Source organism: Siniperca chuatsi, linkage group LG20 (assembly GCF_020085105.1).
Source record: "Siniperca chuatsi isolate FFG_IHB_CAS linkage group LG20, ASM2008510v1, whole genome shotgun sequence".
Lineage (NCBI taxonomy): Eukaryota > Metazoa > Chordata > Actinopteri > Centrarchiformes > Sinipercidae > Siniperca > Siniperca chuatsi.
Window position 1 is genome coordinate 20,250,220 of NC_058061.1, and position 10,514 is coordinate 20,260,733.

The following is a 10,514-nucleotide window of genomic DNA, read 5'->3' on the forward strand; positions in this document are numbered from 1 at the left end:
ATATATATATATATATATATATATATATATATATATATATAGACTACATTTGACACACTGAAATGTCAAAGATTACTACAAATGTAAAAATGTTGGCAGAGAAACCTGTCACACACTGATTTTAAACATAGCAAATGGGCCAGTTTTAACAAAAATGTGTATGTTTGAGATAAATGAAAAGTGTTTAAATAAAAATTGAAATGTGTAATTTTAAAGACTACACAAGTTGACTGAGTACATTTGCCTTGATTGTGTTAACATGCTTTCCTCTTCCAGTTTATATAGAAGAATATTAGAGAAAACCTGAGTGCTTTAACAGAGGCCATCTGTTGTAAATTTAAACAAATACTACATTTTTAAATATTTTCTGTTATTATTCAACAGACAATTTTACATTTATTTTGCTAAAAAGAAAAAGGAAGAAAAAAATCAAAATGAAACAAGAAATTCAATATCATCTAGACAAGCACTACCAGCAGACTGGTAATGACGGCCCCCTTTTGGCTGTAGTAATACAGGATCATTGTCTGAATGAAACTAAATATGCCCTTTAAGTTGACCTGTTGATTTTGGTAAGACAGCTCAACTTAATGATTTAGAACTATGTATATAAATGTTTCATAGTTAGGGTTAGAGAAGAAATTACACGTCTTAAAGTTATTTTCACAAATTTAAGAACAGGGGTAAAGAACAGTGTTGAGGTCAAGAGCAATAAGTAGTAAAATGTACTGGTGTTCCATGGGTAACACTGGAAAAATTATTAATCCTAAATTCCACATTAACAGATTTCACTTAATGACCTGTGCTCATTAAGCTGGTCATTCATGAGTAAACATCATCTTAAAAGTACAAAACCAGATCAGTGCTTGCGTTGTTACCACATTATAAAATGACCTCGACATAATTTTGAATGGCGGTTGAGATCCAAGGCTGGTATCTGTGGAATCAGGACTGACTGGTCTGGAATCTGTGGTGGTCCGAGTGGGTTGTGAGGTCAAGAGAGCTTCTGCTCCAGGGTCTGTTCAGGGCAGAGTGGGCACTCTGTAGAGGTGGAGCAGGTCTCACATTGTAGTCCATGGCCACAGGGCAGCGACACTGAGCCCTGCTCTCCACACGTCACACAGCACTGTCTCTGTTTCCTGTACACCACCTTGGAAACACAGCGGAAATTATTTAGACCTCTTAAACTTAAGAATGCTTGGATCATTTAGGGCACCACATATGATGTTCACCACTATTTTGTGAGCAAAGGAAAACTAAAAATCAAGGTCAACAAAGACCAATAAATATAGCGTCCTAGTGTTAGTGCTAGTTTGCAAAAAAAATAAACCAGTTCTGCCGGCAAGGCTGTGCTAAAAGCCATACAGAGCATAGTTTTCCCCCACAAAGTATGTTCTCTGAACCCAAAATCACAAGCAACTTGTACTTAATGCTTTGGAAACTTGTGATGGGCTTTTGTCATTATTTTTGACACTTCATACACCATAAAAATAATCAATACATTATTGCTATATTATTTTATAACAAATGTTTTTTTTAAAAACAACTCTTACTTTACATGTCAAGTCTGATCATATGTAATTTTTTAAAGAAAACTGTTGTGTACTACCTTATTAACTAAACTACTTTAACTAAACATTCTTAAAAAATGCCAACAAGTACAGATTAGCTACAATGCTAGTGGTGGCATGTATAAACATGTATTCTAAGGAAAACAATTTATTCAGAACACACCATGTTGGGGCCATATCAGTTTAGGTTTACCATGCAGGTCTTGACTGAAGTACATGTAAGTCTGTTTTATTACCTGTTCCACAGCGTGTAAGCAGCTACAGAGCTGAGCCTGCAAACTGAGGACTGACTCCAAGGGAAGTCGGTGTAGTAGCTGGAGTTGGTGCAGTGCTAAATGGGGGTTGTCTCCACTCCTTATGCTCTCCAGCGCCTCCTGCAGGAGAGAAGCCTGTCTCTGCGCATCCTCCTCAGCCTGCCTGGCTCTCTCAGCTTCCATGGCTAACCGTGCTGCTTGGGCACGGGACTCCTCTGCATCTGCTTTCAGCGCAGCCCATGACTACAAGAGGGAGAATACAGAATGCCCATTCAAAACTATAATTAATTTCCCCAGTCATTGCTATATGCATTAAGATGCAGGTCACTGCACTAACGCAAACAGCCATTTCACAGACACGAGTGCACACATGCCCCACTACCTACCTACCTGAGCTGTGTGTCTCCAGCTGTGACCCCACTGCTTCAGTGCCCTATGGGCTTCCTCCAGCTCCTGTTTGAGCCTGGAAGTCTCTGCACAGGGGCCAGAGGGCAGCAGGGTGGGGGGTGTACCAGGGGAACCCTGGCCTGATGGAAAATGTTCCCAGATATTAGTGCTCATACCATTCAGACCTACAAATGAAAGAATAAATATTAACAAAATAATGAATAAATAGTATCCCTCACTACACCATTTGATGTCTTTAATCAAATTCCACAAACCTAAAGAGCTATGAGATGGTCCCAAGAAGGTGCTTTCTGATTGGCCAGGTTGTGACAGGTGAGAAAAAAATGGTGAAGTGTGCGGCCTGATTGGGGGAGATGGTGAAGGCGAGCTAAAAGGAGCAGAGCTGCTAAAAGATCCTGGGATATTGACTGGGGCAGAACTCTGAAACTGGCTACCTCCTATAAAGGCAAAGAGATCAAATAATTATGAGTTATGTTCATGTGGATATGCATACTGCTAAATGGTGTACATGTGTTCAGAATTAAATTATATGTAGTTCTGTGTGCTTGTGTCTTTGAAATACCCAGCATAACTCCCACACTGGGCAGAGCAGAGCTGCTCTCCAAGCTCCTCTCCAACGCCGACACACCAAAATCATTCAGGTCAAGATCATCCAGGGCTGACTCTATAATACACACACCAGAACAATTTCAATCCGATTTACAGTTATTTTAGATTTTGTTTTGTCACGACTGCCTGAAATGTGGATTCCGAATTTTGTACATCTTCACTTACCAACAACTGACTCCACAGTCTCACTGGTGGGGTAAAAGGGCAGGGCGTTAGCGTTCATGCCTGAGGAGATGCCAGATCCCGGGGGTCCGAGAGGGGCAGGGCTGGGCGGTGTGGCGGCCAAACTGGAGGGGATGCTGGAGGACAGACTCAAAGGGCTGCCCACAGGCAGAAACACTAACAAGTCCTGAAGGAGAACAAATGTGGTATTTGAAGAAACAGGTGTTACTTTATTCTTGTGTCCTTGCAGCAAGATTATTATTGCTTCCTGAAGACAATATGTGGACCAGCTGAAAACATGCAGAATTTTAGACTGCATAAAAAAGATTTAAAAAACAACAGAAACAGCCTGAATTCGTTGTAATTGTACCTGTTTGCTTTGTGTTGATGCCAATTCTCTGTGGCGCTGCTCAAGAGCAAAACTCCTTTGCTTAGCCTGAAAACACAAACAATATAAGAATGACAACATGAAAACATGCAGGATAAGCCTTTTTGAAGTAACAATGCCATCAGTCAAGACATGATTTTCTTTTGTTTCATTTAATAGTATCTTATAATGCCCATGTTCCCCTTTTTCTTTGTCTGTCCTTCTCACCTGATCTTCCCTCTCAAATCCAGGCGCTCTGCCGTACCCTCCCTCTCCTGCCCAAGGAGACGGAGGCTCTGCTCCTCCACTCACGCCCTCACACAGAGACAAAACGCTACCCAGCAGTCCCTGCTCCGCTACACATGACCCTGCAGATTGGTAGAAAGGGTCTGAAACAGACCCAGAACCAGGCCCCATGTTGTGTCTGCTGGGACTTGAAGAAGCTTCCTGGGCAGGAAGAGGGTCTGGAGGTCTGGGGGGTGGAGGAGAGCTTGGTGTGGGGAATGATGATTCCTCTGGAACAAAGGGCTCTGGAGGAGGTTTAAAAAAGTGAAATAAAAAACAAAAAACACAACGTTAAATTGCAAAATGAATCATCAGATGGTTGTTGAGAGGTGCTTAGAAATGTATTGTGGGGGCTTACTTTCAACATGAGCAAAGGCACAGAAGGGCCCTCTGGGACAGCTGCCACACTGCTGCATGTCATTACACTTAGTGGATTTATAGATCTGTGACAAAGTAACAAATCAATACACGTTGATATTCATCTCCTATGATTTCTGGTCTAGATTCTATAAGGTCTCTGCTGAGGCAGACAAACCTCTGGGTGGAACTGTTGTTCTGTTCTTGTGTGGCAATACTGACATCCCTCTGCTCCCTCACATTTACTGGGATCCCCCCATTCCTCACTCTGTTTCACAGCTGGACATGGCAACGCTCTGTGGCGGCAAAGAACAAACAACTTTGTTAAACACATTCACAATCGGGCAAAAACAATACCATGATCTTCAAATATTCTCCTTTTACATGATGTAATGGAGCACCTGTATTTGTGCTTGTGCGGGCTGCGCCTCCTGTCTTTGCTGTTATGGTAGTACGGACAGGCATAACCTTGACGGCACAGTCGAGGTGGTTTCTTACAGAGTTCTGTCTTGTAGTGGGACAGCACGTAGTTGTTATCTAAAGAGTTAAAAGACAGACACAGAAGGAGACAATGAGGCAGGCAGACGGTGAGGGCTGGTCAAGAGTCATCAGATCAAGACTTTTGACAGTAAAATGATTGGAGATCCTCCAAACAGAGGAACAGGAGTGAGGCTGTTTTTTTTTTTACTGCGTTAGATATGAAGTACATATGAAGCACAGAGGATAATCATAATCAGTGGTAATATATCTTTTATACAACAGTTACCAACAGGTCTCCACTACTTAGAAAATGTTCTTTATAGAAGTAGATACATGAAGGGAAAAACACAAAAGAATACAAGATAGAGTATTAAACATCTGCCTAGTAACCAATAATGAACTGCGTGTTTCAGGAGAAATACCAGAACAGCTGGAAATATGTTGGATAAGTAAAGCCGCGTTGAGACCAACATCAGCCCTACATGAAAAAAACGTAGCCCTCTCATTTGAATGAGAGCAGTCTGGCGACACAGCAGGGGTGCCAGCGCAGAGGGGTCAGCGGAAAAAAATGCAGGGTCGTCATGCATGCTGGAGTGCTGTAACACAGATTTACCTTGCCAGCGTGGTTCCTCACTCAGGATCTTCTCTATGAGGGCTGTACTTGCTGCCTGCCCTGACTGTCCATCTCCTCCTCCCTCTGTGGCCCCCGAGCCTCCCTGAGACTCCATTACCTGCACTTCTCTGTAAAATTCACAGTGTAGAGACTCTGTAAACAACTACAGCACAGGTACACATACAGAAACTGATATGACGTCAAAGGTAGGGTGGTTACATGTTAAAATTTAGTTCTTTTGGCACCTGATATCATAAACAGGGCTGCGCAGGTCATGTGATCCATGTGCAAAGGCACAGTGGGAGCCGTTTTTGCTGCAGTGGCCTTTTGCATCTGTTTCATGGATACATGATCCTGTCTTATAGTAGCGGAGGTGGTATCTGCGCTCTGTGTCACCTGCTGTCCGATGTAGAAATGGGCATCTGGAACACACAGACAGATCACATTCAAAACATGGATACAAACATAGAGACATACAGGTCTTTTGAGGGGAAAAAGTGTACAGTATATGTATATTGTATACTAAGGCTACAGCTGATGATTATTTTAATTATCGATGAATCTGCCAATTATTTTCTCGATTAATCAATACATTGTTTTGCCAGTAAAATGTAATTGTGAAAAATACATCACAATTTCCCAGAGCCCAAGGGGAAGTCTTAAAATTGCTTGTTTTGTCTGCTAACAGTCCAAAATGCCCAAATTTTCCATTTACAATGGTGTAAGAAAAGCAACAAATCCTCACTTTTAAGAAGCTGGAACCTGCAAAAGTTTGGCAAAAAGAATCAGTTATTAAAATGTTTGCTAATTAATTTTCTGCCAATTGACTAATCAATTATGCTACGAATTGTTTCAGCTCTACTGTATACTACACTACTTTACAGGCCAATAACAGTGAAACATACATTTTAATATAAAAGGCAGCTGCAACTATGACTTCAATAAGGATCTTGTATATATATATATAAATAAATGTCTGGAATGTACAGCATTTTGTACTCTACCAAGCTGCAGAGCTACAATCCCTGCTGATAGGAGGTACAAAAGAACCATGCACAAAACACTGGCACTCCTAAAGTTATTTGAAAGGTACGCAGCAGACAAGCCATGTGCTAGTTTTATTGTACAACATTGCAAGTATACATCGATCACAAAGTATTATGGTTCTTGTCCAAACTACATAAAAATAACTGGATATTTTTTTGCAGATAAACTTTCCCTCTATTTAAGTCTGTAGGTAATTTTCCATGTGGTCTGTCGTAAAATTTTCACAACTCTTCCCACCTCTGTGGTCGTTTGAAATGTTCACTTGGCACTCCACCAAGTGATTCATTATCATGTATCGCAGACATCCCAGTTTGACCCTGAATCAACTTCCATCCTTTACATTCCCTTTGTCTGTGATTGTCACCAAGAGGCTGTCATAAAGACATTTCAGTCTCAAAGAGACCCACAGAGTTGGAGAATAGATGAATGTTCAGGTGCTAATGCTCACGCTGAAGATTATGCATCAGACACTGTTCTTCCAAGGTGTTCAGCTTGACTAACAATTGTGGATAGGGTGTACTCCACTGACTTTCACCCAATTGAATAAGGTCCTTTGTCATGCGATGTTCTACACATTCTGGTGATTCACCTGAGCAATTCATGATTTAAATGTAAAAGGCTTACACATGTTAGGGATGAGACAGGGGCGATGCTTTGGACAACCATTCTGCAAACCCCAAAAGACCTAGGTCTATGGGGTTTCCAACAAAAGGCCAAGTCATTCATTTCACTGTAATTTACTTTTACACACCCACTACAAAAAGTGTTTCACAATCAGTCACCATTATCATCTTCCCAGATACAGTGTGGCTAGTTATGCTAGTTATGTCCTTTACAGAGGGCCCTGATATTTTTTTTTTATGTTAAATGTATGGGTCTATTGAGGGGCCCACAATATTCAATGCAAACATGATGTGAAGCAGTCTTGTACAACACTGAAATCTCAGTCGCACTCACTCATCTCCATCAGCACAGGTGCCTGTTCCCTCATCATATTTGGTACAGTAAACATCTGGGCTGTAGTTGAAGGTCCCGTCCCGTCTGCGGATGGGCCTGCGGCGCCGCTGGTTCAGGAAGTGCCAGTGGAAACAGGAAAAAGGCCTGTGTTGTGTGCATTTATGCTGTACGAACAGGGGACACTGCTCAGTTCTGAACTCCTTCAGATATCTGGGAGAGAGGGAAGCAACAAGAGAGAGTGGAATACATTACTAGACAGTGTTATTGTCTTTTACAGTTTCTTACACAAGCAAGAGTGTATTCATATGTATTTACAGTACATTAAAAATCCTTGCTTATAGTAATTATCTTTCTAGGGATCCCTATCTGTCTTATTATCTGCTGCTGTGGCAAATCTCTTCCACCGAAAAGCTGATATATAATGTAACTTAACTAGCATTAAGTTTATGCAGCAGTGAGGCATATTCACAAATACAGAACTTGAACTACGCTGTCCACAAAGATTGGGAGAAATGGCTACTGTTGGGGAGTAACGTTAGGCCTCTTTCTCGAGACCTGCTCCGGTTAATAAGCACATTATCGCTGAATAGGCTTGTTTCAGTCATTTCAAATAATATCAAGTGTATCACTCACTCATTTTTTCAAATACAAATTAGCTGTAGTTTGGTATATGCAACCACACGTGAGGTTGTGTACACTTAGCTAGCTAATCCAGCTAACTAGCTACGTACGTGTAATGTTGAGGTTTCTCGGGCTGCACGTTCAACACGTTCGCGGGAGATGTCGAGCCCCCGGCGGACGAAGACGAAGAGGACGAGGAGGCCCCCCCGGTAGTCGTCGCTGCCGAAGATGACGGGGTCTGTGAGTGCGTTTTAGACATTTTACCCGTTTGAAGCCTAACAACAAGAACCTTGTTTTTAGCTTACTGGCTAGCTATTCTTATTAGCTTCGAAATCCGCATTCTACAACGATGTGAGCTTGCGCAAGGCAGGAGGAAGTAGTAGCAAAGGGACAACACGGAACTATGGGACATGAAGTTCAATCATAACTTCACTAATGATTATGCCGATCATGAAACACTTAAGAGTTTAGATAATTCGCTGTGACAGTGTATTACACAGTTACATAAAACTGTTTTGTAGAAAACGGAAACATGGGAAAAATAAGAAGTGATTATTTGCTGCATTTTATCTATTGGCTGCATCTTACGTCCACTTTGAAAGGTGAACCAATGAGCGTGTAGTGTTTTGCAAACATGACGTCACGACAAAGTATTAATACTCGGTTTCAACCCCCGTCTCGTATCAAATCGTTTTCGTTTTCAGCGGTCACCGCCGACGAACCGTCTGCCACGGCGATTACTTCATACCAACCGACGTCCTAAAGGTAAATATCATTCCCTTGTTATTTAGATAATGTACGTGAATTTGACGTTATTACTGTGATATGTATCTAGGGACAGCGTTTTTGTTTACAGACGCTGTTTGGCAAACAGGTTAACATGTCTACTTGCTAGCGTTAGCTAAAAATAGAACAATGGAATCTCACAGTTGACGTTTCTAGTTAACGTCACCGTTAGCTCGCTAAAGTGAAACTAAACCACGTAAACAAGCTCAATGTCAACTAGAATTAATCGTCGCGGTTGATGTCTATTTTGTACAAAGAGATCCATTAGCAGAAGCTAACTATATGCAAGCTAATGCTTCTTGAACTGAATCGAGTCAATGTCGCCTGGGGGTGAAATGAGAAGCTGTGAAAATGGCGAAGTCGAAAAGCAAAGGCTGATTATCTAGGTTGGTACAGGCGAGTGTGACGCTAACAGCTAACGTTACTGTCTGTTTGTAGCGGGCCTCTGAATTTGTTAAATCCTCGTTTTTAACGTCGTCGAGTCGTTTTAATGGTGACTAAAGCCTTGCTGGTAGACTGGAATAGCCTTAACGAAAAGCAAACCCAACTCCCAGTGGTTACAACTTGGTGGGGGGGAGGGGAGCTGTAATAAATTGTAGGCTAACGTTAGGCTAGCATCTTAGCTTGACCGGATCCATAACGTTACGGTTCTTTCGGTCCGGTTATACGTTTAGCACTGAAATTAGCCCTCGACCAGTCGGATTCTAATCTCGGTTATTTTACTGTAGCAAGTACGAGATGGCCCGTACCAAGCAGACTGCTCGTAAATCCACCGGAGGAAAGGCGCCAAGGAAGCAGCTCGCTACCAAGGCAGCCAGGAAGAGCGCACCGTCCACGGGGGGAGTGAAAAAGCCCCATCGTTACAGGTGTGTAATGCTTATATTTTTTTCATAAACAAGACTAAGTGTCTGGTCTATGCCATACAATCGTTCAATGTTATCTTAATTAAACTCTTCTGTTGCGTAGGCCTGGAACTGTGGCTCTGAGGGAGATTCGTCGCTACCAGAAGTCCACAGAGCTGCTCATCCGCAAGCTGCCCTTCCAGCGTCTGGTGAGAGAAATTGCCCAGGATTTCAAGACTGACCTGCGCTTCCAGAGTGCTGCTATCGGAGCTCTTCAGGTAAATTAAGACATGAATGAAACATCTTTTTAGAGTCGTAGTACTAGTGGGACAACATGAGCAGAAGTTGCTGTGAACCTAATGTCTGTTTCCATTTTCTTCAACAGGAAGCCAGTGAGGCTTACCTGGTGGGTCTGTTTGAGGACACCAACCTGTGTGCCATCCACGCTAAACGTGTCACCATCATGCCCAAAGACATCCAGCTGGCTCGTAGGATAAGGGGAGAGAGGGCCTAAGCAGCTAGCGGTGGCATTGTCAGGACAAATGATCCTATTTATCGTACTTAACCATTGAATGGCATTTTTATTTCTTGGTGGTTTCTTTTTTTTTTTTTTACAAGTTCTTTAATTTTGTATTGATTTTAGATTGGGACAATTTACAATCATTCCACAAGCCTGAGTACACGTAGGGTATTTGGAAACATTGTGCAGTAGGAGTATCTACTTATTTCATCATGGGTCATTACTACATCTTACAGCATCATACCATCCCCCCTCAAGTTCATTGTGGATATCAGGCATCCTTCTGGGGATGGAGTTGTCTTTTTTTTGAAGTGAAGATGAATTCTTCACATCTTCCATGGGGTCCAGGGTTCCTTCACCCATGTACCATTCACGACAAAATGCCAGCATGTCTTGCTCAACAGGTCTCGCTGAAGTGTCAGGGTATTGGCTGCTATAGTTGATACTCCACTCAGTGATGAGCATGGCAGACCCTCCTGTATTTTTCTGGACTGCTTTTTACATGTTTTACAACAAAATCTTGGCAGCTACATTTAATACTATTTATGAAAATGTTGTCACATGTCTTTCTATTAAAGGTCTATGAGTAGAAAGCCTTGTGTTGTGTAGTTGATTGCAATGCAGTTGTGATATTC

At 42.0% G+C, this 10,514-nt stretch overlaps 2 protein-coding genes across 3 annotated transcripts; one reads left to right on the forward strand and one right to left on the reverse strand.

Annotated features, from left to right (window-relative positions):
• Window positions 1-207: 207 nt before the first annotated feature.
• On the reverse strand, window positions 208-8,190 carry unk (unk zinc finger). 2 transcript variants are annotated; one of them, XM_044179381.1, is made up of 15 exons: window positions 7,842-8,190; window positions 7,111-7,320; window positions 5,352-5,528; window positions 5,107-5,234; window positions 4,415-4,550; window positions 4,192-4,309; window positions 4,015-4,099; window positions 3,600-3,901; window positions 3,375-3,440; window positions 3,008-3,191; window positions 2,796-2,897; window positions 2,488-2,670; window positions 2,216-2,397; window positions 1,808-2,068; window positions 208-1,150 (listed from the first exon to the last, which is right to left on the reverse strand). In XM_044179381.1, exons 1-15 carry the CDS (start codon window positions 7,988-7,990, stop codon window positions 995-997), a joined length of 2,439 nt encoding a protein of 812 aa, XP_044035316.1. In that variant the 5' UTR covers window positions 7,991-8,190; the 3' UTR covers window positions 208-994. The 2 variants fall into 2 exon arrangements, with proteins under 2 accessions (XP_044035316.1, XP_044035317.1); XM_044179382.1 differs by lacking the exon at window positions 208-1,150 and having other exon boundaries at window positions 1,849-2,068; window positions 2,212-2,397.
• A 161-nt stretch (window positions 8,191-8,351) lies between these two features.
• On the forward strand, window positions 8,352-10,472 carry LOC122867929 (histone H3.3A). The gene is made up of 4 exons (XM_044179389.1): window positions 8,352-8,496; window positions 9,246-9,383; window positions 9,484-9,637; window positions 9,745-10,472. Exons 2-4 carry the CDS (start codon window positions 9,256-9,258, stop codon window positions 9,871-9,873), a joined length of 411 nt encoding a protein of 136 aa, XP_044035324.1. The 5' UTR covers window positions 8,352-8,496; window positions 9,246-9,255; the 3' UTR covers window positions 9,874-10,472.
• Window positions 10,473-10,514: the final 42 nt, after the last annotated feature.